The sequence below is a fragment of the Python bivittatus genome, unplaced genomic scaffold (assembly GCF_059951505.1).
Source record: "Python bivittatus isolate LINGU-HERP-01145 unplaced genomic scaffold, Pbiv_v1 ctg000220_np1212, whole genome shotgun sequence".
Lineage (NCBI taxonomy): Eukaryota > Metazoa > Chordata > Lepidosauria > Squamata > Pythonidae > Python > Python bivittatus.
This window is the reverse complement of record NW_028277048.1, coordinates 23,239,300-23,253,097: the sequence shown is the minus strand read 5'-3', so window position 1 is coordinate 23,253,097 and position 13,798 is coordinate 23,239,300. Positions and strand designations below refer to the sequence as shown.

Sequence of the window (13,798 nt, the reverse complement as noted above, 5' to 3'; positions counted from 1 at the left end):
CTCTTAAGAGAGTTTTGATTACATTTGAAAGGAATGTAAGATTTGCAAATATGGAAGAAAAGATGAATAAAAAATCTGAAGAATCTGCAGTACAAATGAGTGAGATGGAAGCAATAAGCCAAGAGATGAACAAAGATTTAGACAATGTGACACTACTGGGTTTAAAAGAGGAAGAATTTTGCCTGAGACTGAGATCAGCTATAGAACAACCTAGTGAAGATGGTAAGGAGAGGGTTGTTGAAGCCCTAAAAATATTTTTAGAATGGGAGGAAGAAGACATAGATGTAGAAGTGGGCAAGGTGTACAAAATGTACGAAGATGTAAGAAATGTACTAAGAAATATACTTGTGGAGCTTGTCAGGAAGAAGACAAGAAACCAGGTTCTATGACAACATAGAGCTAAGGATTAACATTAAGCTAAGGATTAATACCAGAGTACTGTGTAAAAGAAAAGAATATAAAATTGACTTGTTTAATCAGGGATAAGATAAGTACTTTTATAAAACATTGGAAACCCTTCATGGACTTTTTGCTGAAGATGAAGAGAAATGAGTTGATGATTTGCTGATTGAAATGGGTTGGATATGGGAAGAAGTGAACTATGTAATGTAATCTTAAAGGGGGTGGAGTGATACTAACTTGTTTGTAACTGCTGTAAAGAAGATCGGAAGTCACTTCTTTAAATATCTTTTCTTATTTTCTGCACTTTTTCTCAATCTCTTCTCTATCTTTTCTTTCTTAATTTCATTTTCTGTATTTTTTCATGTTTATCTTTTACTCATTTAAAAATCTCTAATAAAAATCTCGTATAAAAATTATATAAAAAAAGAATGTATCTTAGTATGAAAGAAATCCTTCTCTTTGATATCATTAAGGCAGCTGCTTCTGCAAGGCCACAGGCAGTCCTTTCTTAACGATGAGTAATTGGAATCAGAATTTCTGTCACTAAGTGATGCAGTCATAAAGCATGACATCCAATGACTGCATTGCTTAGTGACAGCAATCCCAGCAGTCCCCAGTTACTGTCGTGAAGTGAGGATCGCAGGTCGTTAAGTGAGGACCTCCACAATTTCCTGCTGGCTTCTAACAAGCAAAATCAATGGGGAAGCCAGCAGGAAATCACAAGTCCCAGGCAGCTTGCAAGCAGGCCAGCAAGCAGGTAAGTGACTGCTGCAGCATGAGCACAACTGGGCAGGAGGTGGCTCCGCCTTTATAAATTAGAATAGTTAATATGGGAATACTTTTAAATTGAGATTTGGTCTTGATGCTTGCAGTTCAGTGAAAAATCCATAGGTGTCCTTTTCCTTTCAGACATGATTCATCTGGATGTTCTTTGCAAAACTTGTGAGCATCTAATAATTTGGACAGCTGCTATCTGCTTTTCAAACAGATTGTTCTAGACAGAATAGGCTGACTATGATTTGTATTCTAGAGTTCAGTGGTGTTGATTGTACGTGTCTTTTTCTCTATTCCCCGTTCAAAGTGAACATCCAGGCTGATTTTTTTTCAACATTGATTTTATGCTGTATAAAATAATTAGTGAAAAGTTGTCCCAAATACTGTATTTGATCAGTAACATATTTGTCCAAAAGGAAGGTAAGCTGAATTTAAGACAACCTCTTCATACACAAAAAAAGAGCAGACAGGAGGAAAAAATTAAAAGCATAATAATATGCAATGCCCATCTTCCCAGTCTTGACAATGTGTAGACTGGCCTATGTCATCTGAAAGGAATCCTGGAAATTTGTCTTTCCCCATAAAGATATGCATGTGACTCACTTGTAAATATGTATTTACCAGAAGCCACACTCCCCAAAAGGGCAAGGGTAGAATAATAACAACAGATTAAAATTAGTTACCTATAAATTAATATATATTGTTCAGCTGTTCAATTCTGCTTCTCTGTGATCTCATAGTTATCATTTCTCCAGGATTGTCTTGTCAGGAACCCTTGAGTTCTTGTAAGCTCATGCTTGTGTTTTGTAGTGATTCAGGTAATCCTCGCTTAGCAACTGCCTTGGACAGTGACCATTCAGAGATACAATGGTGATGAAAACGTAACTTTGGAACCAATCCTTGCATTTATGACCTTCGCAGATCTGTAAAGCAACGGAAAGCTGAAATAAGATTTTAAGCACAGTTGTGGTTTCACTTAGCAACTGCTTTGCTTAATAACTGAGTTGCCGGTCCCAATTGTGATAGCTAAATGAAGTCTACCTGTAGTTTCTAGCTAGTTGCCTTCTGAAGGACACTTGTTTGATTCCTTTGATTTTTCCACGTGTCTGGGTCTTCTGCAGTGATTCTTGCCTTTGCATTATGTGTCGAAAATATTTAAACTCTAGATTCATTATTAGAGGTTCCAATAACCAGTCTGGATTTACCTCATCCATTATTGAAAGATTTGTTCTTCCTGTAGTCTGAGGAATTTTTAAGAGTGTTCTCTAGCACTATAATTCAGAGGCATCCCTTTTTTTTAAATTTCACCTTTCTGATGGTCCAGCTTTCACAGCTATATGTTACAACTGGAAAAACCAGGCCCTTGACATTGCATACCTTTCCTATCAGTATAATATTTCTGTGCTTTAATATTTTATCTAGAACTTTCCTAGGCTTTCCCCCATCTGATAAAGAGCCATATGCTGCAGTCACCATTCCTGTGAATCTTTGAGCCTAGGAAGATAAGCCTGTTATTGCTTCAACTCCTTCTTCACCTATTTGCATTGGTCTGGTATTGCCTGTTCATTTAATATTGGGGTGGGGGTGAGTTAATATTGAGCAGCAAACTCTTTTTTGCACTCTTCTTTTCCATCTTCAACAAGGAGCTCTGGTAAAATCTTTCCCTTTCCCCCTTCTAGTGGCCAAAGTGGTATCATCAGCATATCTGAGGTAGTGATGTTTCTTCCAGCAATTTTAATTCCAATTCCTATTTCTTTTAGTGTAGCATTTTTCATGTTATATCCTGCATATAAGTTTAAATTTGTAGAGTGACAGTATGCAACCTTGATGCATTCCTTTGTCAATTCTGAATTATTTGGTTGCTCCATATTCTATTCTAACTATTGCTATCTGGTCATTATACGTATACTTCAATAGGCAGATGACATAACCAGGACACCCAAGTTTTAAAGGACTATCTAGAGTTTGTTGTGATCTACCAAGTCAAAAGCTTTTGTATGATCAAGAAATCAAAAACAGACATTTTGGAATTCCTGTGCCTTTCTCATTGTTCATTGGAAGTTGACGATATACACTCCAGTATCTCTCCTTCTTGCAAATCCAGCTTGTGCATGTAGCAGTTCTCCTTCCATGTATTGCTGAAGTGAAAATTAAAGTAACCATTTTATAAACTGAATTGATCCTCCGTCTGCAGATACTAACCATTTTCTTTCACCCACGAATTATGCACATGCAAATACATGCACACTCTTCTCCTTCCTTCTAGCAGACATACCAAAAAAGAAGGGGAAAAGGCAGGATGGAGTATACTGGGGAAGGAAGGAAAGAAAAAGGGGAGGACAGCGGAAGTGAAGGGAAGAGGTGACTGAATAGAGAAAGATAAATCCTGTTGAGATGTTAGAAAAAGGGATTAAATGGACGTTCCCAAGCTAGTCAAAAATGTCCCAACTTTTCAGTAAGAAAGGCCTGTAGATATTTGCACCTCTTATTATTCCTTTACTTTCGACAGCTTCTATTCTGATTAGCAAATATAGGGCCTTTTTGGCACAAAATTGGGGGGGAAACATGCAGCTACAATGATTATATTGAGAATGTGCCTTCTTAATACAAGATATAATAAAAATAATGTGCATTGATATGCAGACTGAATTCATTATTTCTGATTTTCAATTATTAAATTGGCAACATGGACTATATTTACTATTTGCTTTCTATTCTTTGCTGACTAGCTTTTTCCATCTGCACAATCAGAGATGTGTTGAGGTCTTAAGAACACAATATTGTATCCATCATAGAATATTAGTTTTGTTGTGCTTATGATTCTATGCTTGAATTATTGTTAGGTAAAGTATATGCCACACTGGTTTAGAACCATAAACACAAGCCATCTTGACCAATCATATGCCATTTTGCAGATGAATAAAGGGGAGTCAGTCACCTCTAGTTCTTTGATGTCATAATTCAAACATAGATGTGTATCTAGCAAGCTGCCTTTTACTTCCAGTGTTGAGCACAGCAACTTTTGTCCTGGAAGTTAGTCCTAACAGAATGAGTAAAGCCTACTTCCGATGTACTCTTGCAAGCTGCTAGAAATAGCCTTGGGAAAATCTGTATAATTTTCATCTCTCTATTTTCCTTGGGAAAATAAAGAAGCTGACAGATGCAGCTACATATGTCATTAACTCTACAAAGGTGCATGGTTGAAGCTGATTTTTTTCCTAACTCAGAATAAACCAGGGGAATTCACCACAACTATAGATAACTTATAATTCAGTGATATACTGATAGGTGAAGTTGAAAGTATCAGAGATTTAGAAAATCTGTTTTGGGAAGCTTACCTTGGGGATGTAGTAGAATGATCAGAAAGATTCTCATGTTCTCCCCGACGTTTTCTAGGGAAGTCCATTTTGTTGTCTGACAACTTTGGTCTAGTTAGTTTGCTAACAATGAACAAGGCTTGCAACTTAGTGATAGAGCGTCTGTTCATGCAAAGAGTCCAGGTTCAGTTCTGTCATCTCCAGATAGACATTTGATTTAAATTAAATGTTGGATTTGTATTATCATTCAGCATAGAGAGTTCTGAGCTAGATGGATTATAGTTTGATTCAGAGTAAGGCAGTTTCTGATTCAGCATTATATAAAACTAAACCCCTTTGTGCTTCTTATTCTGTTTATCTGTTTTCAAGAGGTAAGATGGGCTTGATTAGTTTATGCTATATTATTGGCCTTAAGAGTACATGGTCTGCTCCCTGAAGGATTCCTAAGGTAGTCACTCCTGGATTGTGTGCTGTAGTGCTGTATGAAACAATGAAGAAATGGTTGCGAGATAGAGTGTGCTATCTTCCAAATAGCAATCTGGGGAAAATATGCTGTGTATACATTTGAGGAGTGAGCGATCTAGTCTCACCTGAGCAAAGATGTATCAGATTATTTCACTCTCTGACATCAGAAGTAGCTTTACTTAATTATTTCTTTCAGCAAGCTGGTAGCAAGAAATACCTTGATCCACCATTAGATGTTTTAATTTCAGAGTTACAGAACTCCCCCCTCCATTTAGTATTTACGCTGTCATTTGTTCTAAAGCCTAGGGACTTGATGCTATATATTCAGGTTGCTGCAGAAATAGAAGAGTGTGGAATATATAAAAATGCAAGTGAAGAAATGAGTAACAACATACTATGGAGGAAAGTGACTAAACTGGTGGTAATAGCCTGGTAAAACTGTGGAGAATTAATCTCAGAGAAATGGGGCTGGGTCAAGTTGTTCTTTCTCTGTTTTGCCACATCCTGCTCCTTATAAACTTGGAGCTTATCTGTGAATCTGTGGCTTGGCATGCAGCCATATCAGGTTAGTAGGCAAGCAAGCTGGTTAGAAGAATATTTAACTGCACCCAAACAACATTTTGAAATATATACATAATGTTTCTTGTGATGAAGATCCACATGTTCTCTGGATTAAACATATTCTTTCTTCCTTCTCCCTTTTTCCTAGCGTTTTGGCATTGGTAATGAGAAATGGGGTATGATGTAGCACGTTTTCAAGGGGATGTTGATGAAGATCTTATTTGCCCCATCTGCAGTGGGGTTTTGGAGGAGCCAGTGCAGGTAGGTATTGAAGACTAACTTAAATAATACGTATTTTACATACAGGTTTTATATAGCAATCATGTATTAGGACCTTACTTATCACTCATATAGAGGAACATAGCACAATGTGGTGTGATGATTAAGGTGTTGCACCAGTAATGGGGAGACCTGGGTTTTAGTTCACTCTCAGCCACTAAAGCACACTGAGGAACTTTGGGCGAGTTACTCTCTCTCTGCCCACTCTATCCCACTGTTGTTTTGGGGAAAAAAGTAGGAGGACAGTGCAATATGTATGCTGTTTGAGCTCCTAGATTAAAGGTAGAATATAAATGTAATAAATAAATACATTGTAGTTAAAGGTTAATTTTTAAATACTCTTGTACTATTATAACCTAGTTCAATTCAACTATTTCAGCCAAATGAACACGTTTAAACATATTTTGTTTTCAAAATGAATATCATTTTTTGAAAATTGCGGCACAGTATGCTAAGCATTATGATGCTTATTTAGATTATCAGCACTAGTTTTCCAAAGCAACATGTAGAACTAAGCTAGTTAATATTATGGGAGGGGGAGGGGAGAGAGAGAATATTTTGCTACGCTTGAAAAGCTTGGATACGTGTTCATGAGTGTATATATAAAATTAGGTATATCAGAAATTAAAGTTGTGGATATTATACAAAAGCAAGCCATAACTATATAATCCTCTGAATAATCTTGATAGTGATTCATGCAATGCTATAATAACATTTTTCAACCTATTAGCTAACAAATAGGGGAGCTAATCTAGGCAGTCTCTAGGAGTCAACAGTGACTCAAAAGCACACACGTACACAGTGCTAAGAAAACTTTCTGGGTCAAGATGTTATGAATTTATCATGATATTGCAAAGGTATAATTAATCTTACAGGAATTTCTGTTTACCACTGCCTTCCAAAAATACATATTCTAAGTTGAGGTATGGATATCCATGTAGAAAAGTAGTACCGTATTTGCTGTTTCAGACAGGTTGTCCTTAATTGTTTTTCCCAAGTTAATTTGCCTTTACAATGAGAAAGTTATCTTTAGTTCACTGAGAAGAGGGTGACAGATGCAAACAATGGGGGGGGGCGGTGCCTAAGGTGTGTGTGTCTTAAATTCAGTATCGCTTTTCTTTTGGGTAAAATTGAGTAAAACTGTCTTTTATATATACATGTGTTCTTTGTCTCTGCAAGAGGCAACTTTCCTCCCTGTGAAGTGCACTGTGTGGTATTTGAAGTTCAGAAGTAAGGTAGTTATTCAAAGCAATTTCTAAATCACTCCCATGGGATCTAAAAGTAAGTGTGATTTTGCAAGGTTTAAACAGTAACTGATCCAAAAGGATTAAAGAGCAAGCCGTTTTGTATAGAATTACTCTGTGATTTGAGTGTAATTTTTCCGCTATGCATGTCTCTCCAGAAAGAATGAGGGAAGTCTCCCAGGCCTATCTCTAGAGTAGGTGGAAAAATCCACATATATTTTGTAACATGCAACCATGATAAATGAATTAACCTGAAGTATAACATAATACTGTTTTTTTATCAATAGTGGAAGGATTGATTTCTTCCTTTCTTTTGGGGGGGCTGGGGGGACAAGGTGTCATTGAAAAGATGGATTAAGCTAAACAGCGTTGGACAGCTTGCTTGGTTTGCATATTTACAAAAATGGCATTTGATGGCAGAACATTTACTGAAAAGCATATTAAAAGCGAAAGAAAACCATGGCCACATACACAGTGATCTGTAAGGCTTAGCTGACTCCTCCTCCCCCACCCTTCTACATGGCCCAGATACAGAAACACCCATATATTGTTTGTTTATAGTTAAGCAAGTTGTCTAAAGACAGGATGTACAGTACTTCTAGCCATAAGTATCAGCTGTAGCTGCATCTGTCTTGTTAGCACAATAATTTAACAGTAAGCAAACTACAGACAGCCGGTTTGATAACTCTGATGCCCTGGAAAAAGAGTTTGTGGGCATACAACTTTGTGGATTACTGTACCATGTGAATATGACCGTTGTGTGGCTACAGAGTTCAACCCTAACATTCATTTGACCTTATAGATATTGTACTTGCATAACTGGATTTATTGATATTTATCATTCCATGTTCAAAATAAATGCTTCAGTTTTGTGAGAGGCTAAAATTCCTGGACACTGGATTTATTTTTACACAGGGAACTGGCAGGGACTATTCTTATCCCACTTGTTCTCCTTACATAACTTCTGCATGAGAAAGAATTGGCCAAGAAATGTGCCCTTACGTGGCTTTGGAGGTAGTAGGGCTGAAAATGTTGGCCTCTTGTTTGTGTTGGGACGATTGTAAAATAAAAATATTAAGCTTATTTTGCTTGTTTTTTTTTTTAATCTGGACAACCACACTGCTGAATTTTGTAGGGATTGCAGCCAAATTTTGAAAGTGGGAGCAGGAGTCTGTAGAGCCATAACAAGGATCCGGGGACTACATGTAGCCTATGAACCACACAGGTTACCCATCCCAGTTTTAGAGTGAGGCTAAATAGCAATTACCTACTTTGTGTATCTGACTAAATTACTTATTTTGCGTGTCTCTTAAGTAGAAGGCAAGCCGAAACAAAATGACTTTTGCAAAGCTGCACCAAGCAGCCATCTCTGCAGAACAGTAGTTCTATTTGCATTTTTGCACTGAAAGTGCTTGAATGCTCTGGTGACCTCTGCTGCAGAAATGGGCAGATCTCTCTTCAGTAGAAGTTGGCTACAAAGAGGTAAGGGCCAAAATGGTCACTCATGCAGAAAGGCAACAGGCAGGCAGTCCCTTCCATGGTGGATATGTTAAACTCATAGTTTGTGTTAATTTCTTTCAGGCCTGCATGTGTGTTCTGGCTCATATTGTGGATATTATTGGGTAAATATTCTGTCTAGTGTCAAGGATCCTCAGTGCACCAAAGTCTAGGTTGTTTTTGAATATTTTTCATGGAGATTTTATCCCATATTCAAGCAGATTTCTAACATATTACGCCCATGTAGCTGATTGAACTAGTTTTAACACAAAAGTGAAAATGCAGGATGAAACACGGTGTAGAAGCTTAATAAGTACTATAGAAATCAAATTCTCTTACATCTTTTGATAATTATTTTAAAGATTTGGGGGTTTTAAGCTAGTAGCATTTTTAAAAAGCAATTATTCAATGTTTCAGTATATTATGAAAACCAGACATATCTGGCTTGAAGTGTATAAGGTTTATTTTCAAATCATCACTGAGGGACAACTTGCCTACTGAAGCTTTATATCCTTTATTCTCATTTTTATAACAAGTAAGGTAGAAATAATAGTGATTTGCCTTGAAGGGTGGAGTGCATCCTTAGGATCATTTAGCATGAGTGAGGTAAATATTTTTTTTTCTCAGATACATTCTTTGGTTATTGGAGCATTATGCAGTGAGCTATACTTCAAAATCTGTTCATTTAGTACTTTTTAGAAAGTCTTGTGCTTTAAGGTTAATGGAAATAATGCAGTGAGTGGTATGAGGCAGCTTTCGCTCCTTGGCCTTTTGGCTAAGATCAAATGTGACACAACAAAAGTTTCCATTGCCATAAGCACAGAATTGAATAAACCAGCATAATTTATGAGCAACATGGAATTCCTATCAGGGATTGTAAATATATATTAACCTTCGCTTCTGGCTATCATCAGTTTAACGCCATATGAGACATCTGTTTCCTTAATACGCAAGGTGAATATTTGGTTGCTGGATAATGAGGTCATAAAGGTAATAGTTTTTTAATGACTACATTAATTTTGCTTTGCTGAAGTAAAAACTATTTTCCATTTATCTTGTATGGTAATTGAAAAATAATTAAATGAAATGGGTGAGGTCCAATCGCTGCTAGTTATTATAGGGGTTGTTTGTGTCCATAAGGGCAACTGAATTATTAACAAATACTCCATGCAAAAGAGACTTAAATGTGAAAGTCAAAATATATGTTCCTTTATATTGTAAACTTGATCTGACTCATTACTCTTTACTATCTTATGGTACTTTCTGTAGCATTATTTATTTATTTATTTATTTTTTGCTTAGGAATAGTTTTTAAGGACAATGATGTAAAATGAACTGTGAAGCTATAATTCAAGATCTACATAGTGTGAGCATAAGAATGTAATTTGATAGGAATTAGTGGATGGCAGCTTCCTGATATCCCATTTAACAAGCATTAAACATGTTACTGAAGTGGATGCAGAATTTCATAGCTAAAAAATATTCTGAACCTGAAAAATATCCTGGTGGTTTAACCCAAATATGCTTAGGATATTTTTAATATTTGCTCTTCATTGTATGAACTGTACTGAAGGTTTTAGTAGAATTTTTCCCTATTGATAGAAACACAGAATGCTGCTTTCTTCTTTTCTTCATCGTATTATAAAACCTGATGCTACTTTTATGTCCTGCCATTCCTCTTGGAGCTCTTCCTCACAGCAGCAACCCTGAGGGGCAGATTGGGCTGAAAACAGTGATTAGCTCAGTGTTACCCAGTGAGCTTCTTGACTTGAACCTGGGTTTCGCTGATCCCAGAACAATACCTTAACCATCACACTAGATTTCTTCTGTTCCACTGATTCAGCCACTGGTCTATCTAGCTCAGTATTGTTTATTCCAGCTTCCTCAATCAGATACCCTCTTAATATATCAGGCTATTATTATAAGTGGCTTCAGCCAATTGGCGATGATAGAAGTTGCAACCTTACGTAACTAAAGTGTTATCAAAAAGGATATCTCACATGCCTGAGAGAAGATTGAAGCTGGCACTCAAAGGGAACATGCCAGCTCTTCAGTTCTTGCTCAGCTTAAAATTTATCTGCTGAAATTACAAATCATGGAAATTAAAACCATGGGAATGTATGAATATTGCTCTGTAATGTTTGTACTTTAGCCATGGTTAGACAGCGTCCTTACCCCTGATGTAATTCTTGAGTTTTATGAGTGTCTTGCCATGTAGCTGCATGTTTTCTTTAAAGAAAAACAGACACTTGGACATGTTGTTCTTGCAGAGACAGGTTATTAAAACTGTAATCTTCTGATTTTCAGCTGGTTGATCTTCTGCAGCTTCCTCTAGGCTCACTTGGGAGCATATGGTATAAGCTGAGCGTAGGAGTGCTCAATGCAGCATATGCATAGGGGAAACATAAAGAGCCCAAGAAAAAACTGTAGGAAACTTATTGTAGAACTGAAAGCATGATGAAAACTAGAAAACTCTGATGTATTCAGTAAGAAATTAATCATCTTCATTTCCTCCAAACAACAGTACTTGGAAGTAGAGCTGTGAGACAAAGAACTAAACTTGTAAAGTGTATTAATTTGTGAATAAATTATACCTGGAAAAAGAGCCAGAATAACAACTGTGCCATATTTAGAGGATTGGCTTTTTGCTAGCTGTTTTGGGAGGTACATGTCATTTTTCATTTTTCTCTGCTTTGAGAGTACAGTGGAACCTCGGGTTACGAATGCTTCTGTTAACGAACTTTTTGGGTTACGACCAGCTCCAGCCGCAAAATTTTGCTTCGGTTTGCGAACTCCGCCTCGGGGTACGAACAGGATACGCGGCCATTTTCCCTCCCGTGACATGGTCCGTGGCCATTTTTCCGCCCCTGACGTGTGGTCCACGGCCATTTTCCACCCCTGACGCGTGGTCCGCGGCCATTTTCCGCCCCTGACGCGTGGTCTGCGGCCATTTTTCCGCCCCTGACGCGTGGTCCGCGGCCATTTTCCGCCCCTGACGCGTGGTCCGCGGCCATTTTTCCACCCCTGACGCGTGGTCCGCGGCCATTTTCCGCCCCGACACATCGTCATAGGGAGGGGAACTCTCCCTCCAAGCAATAGCCGCCTCCCTGTCCTCCACGCCAGAACGGATTAGCGGTAATTACATTGAACCTTATGGGGAAATTTGCTTTGGGTTGCGACCAATTCGGGGTGCGACCAGAGTCACGGAACGAATTAAGTTCGTAAACTGAGGTTCCACTGTATATGGAGCACTGTGCAAGGGAGTAACTATATATCTTTTCTCATATCTCTGTATTTATACTAATCCAAAATTGGAACAATACAGGGTGATCTGTAATAGGGTTGATGTGAAGGACAGAAAGAATGAACTAGTGCTTTTATATGCCCTTGATAATTTGGTTACATTAACCGATTGATTGATGGATGTTCTGCCCTATTTCCAAGTCTTAGTGAAAAGCATTCAGTGAAAGAAACTGCACGGAAGGCTGATTAAGAGCCCGTATCAACTTGAGCAGCAAACTTGATGTAATCTGAATTGGCATGCTTGACTCTGTTCTCTACACAGGCTCCTCATTGTGAGCACGCTTTTTGCAATGCCTGTATCACCCAGTGGTTCTCCCAACAGCAGACGTGTCCTGTCGACCGAAGCGTTGTGACTGTGGCTCACCTGCGCCCTGTTCCCCGGATCATGCGTAACATGCTATCTAAGCTGCAGATCACATGTGACAACGCTGTTTTTGGTTGTACTGCTGTAGTGCGGCTTGACAACCTGATGTCTCACCTCAATGACTGCGAACACAATCCAAAGCGGCCTGTGTCCTGTGAACAGGGATGTGGGTGAGTATTGCCAAATGTATGCTTGTCTGATCATGACACTGTCGTGTCATAATTCTCTGCTTGCTCTGTTGATAAATGAAGATCACACATGACAGCATGATCTGGAAACCTCAGTGAGAGTAGCTGTGGTTGTGTAGTCTCCTTTGTCAAAGCTCAGTGTGAAGTGGCTTTTGTGATGCATGAGGTGTAACCAAGTATTGGCAACTGGTAACTTGGGGGCTGTTGCTTTCAGGCTCAGTTTTCTTAGAGCAGAGTCTCTTACCTCTGTTCTTGGTTGCTTATCGTCTAAACAGTTTTTTGCTAGGCACTCAATTGTGGTTACTTCTCTGTGCAGCTTGGAAATGCCCAAAGACGAATTGCCGAACCATAACTGTATAAAACACTTACTGTCAGTAGTGCAACAGCAACAGACAAGAATAGCTGAGTTGGAAAAGACTTATGCAGAACATAAGCACCAATTAGCAGAGCAGGTACTTATTTTCTTTCCTTTTTAGTTATTTCACATAGCCAGGTGACTTTTATGTATCTGCTGATCTTTTCTAAACAAGAGGAATGAAAATGCTACTATATTTTAGAAAATTTCTGTGTACATCCTGTAGTACTGAAGTGAAAATGTGGGTAATTTTGAATATTTCTTGGACATGCATACTAGGACTGTGCAGCAGTCCAGACTCAAGCACAATTTAGAGTGTGGGGAGGCACTCACATTGCACCTGTCTGCATCTTGCTGAAACAAATATGCCTTTCCCTGGGCTGGAAGTCCAAGCCTGGGAAAAGTTGTAACCTTGTTGAAAGAGCTGCTCATAGGTCATATGAATGCAGTTAAAATCTCCCTTTCCCCTTTGAATCTGGATTGCTGCACACTGTTATCGTATAAATTTTTGAGCATTAATAAATGTTAGAATGCTAATAGCTACTATAGTAGATTAAGCTGTTTATAATATATTATGAAGTTTTTTGGTTGACGCAGTGTAGCTTGTGGGTCCTATTGATTGAGTTAATGTAATATCCATTTTTGCAGAAACGGGACATACAGTTGTTAAAAGCATATATGCGAGCGATACGTAGCGTCAATCCCAACCTGCAGAATTTGGAGGAGACTATTGAATATAACGAAATCCTCGAGTAAGTGCTGAACTCTCACTAGTGCTGGATTAGAAATGGAGTTGTGTGATGGGGGTTTAAACATGGGGAAAGGCAATAGTGAATAGTGGTGGGAAATGATTGAAAAGTGGAGCAAACATCTGTAGCAAAAATTGTGGTGTATATTCATATGTTCTCTTACAAAGTATGGCTGTTTAAACATAACAAACAAGATAATACTTTCATTATGCTAACTAAGAATAGGTTGTCTTTTTCCAGTTGTAGAAGTTGTTACTGAGGATAATACAGTGGTACCTCGGGTCACGAACTTAATTTGTT

The 13,798-nt window shown here is 38.1% G+C and overlaps 1 protein-coding gene across 3 annotated transcripts in view; it reads left to right on the top strand.

Annotated features, from left to right (window-relative positions):
* RNF41 (ring finger protein 41) overlaps window positions 1–13,798 on the top strand; it is a 34,577-nt gene that overhangs the window by 12,382 nt on the left and 8,397 nt on the right. For all 3 annotated transcript variants that reach the window (XM_007425777.3, XM_025165153.2, XM_025165154.2), the window contains exons 3-6: window positions 5,668–5,780; window positions 12,105–12,376; window positions 12,711–12,846; window positions 13,398–13,501. In XM_007425777.3, coding sequence (XP_007425839.1) covers window positions 5,691–5,780; window positions 12,105–12,376; window positions 12,711–12,846; window positions 13,398–13,501 — 602 coding nt within the window. In that variant the 5' untranslated portion in view covers window positions 5,668–5,690. The remainder of the gene's footprint in view (window positions 1–5,667; window positions 5,781–12,104; window positions 12,377–12,710; window positions 12,847–13,397; window positions 13,502–13,798) is intronic.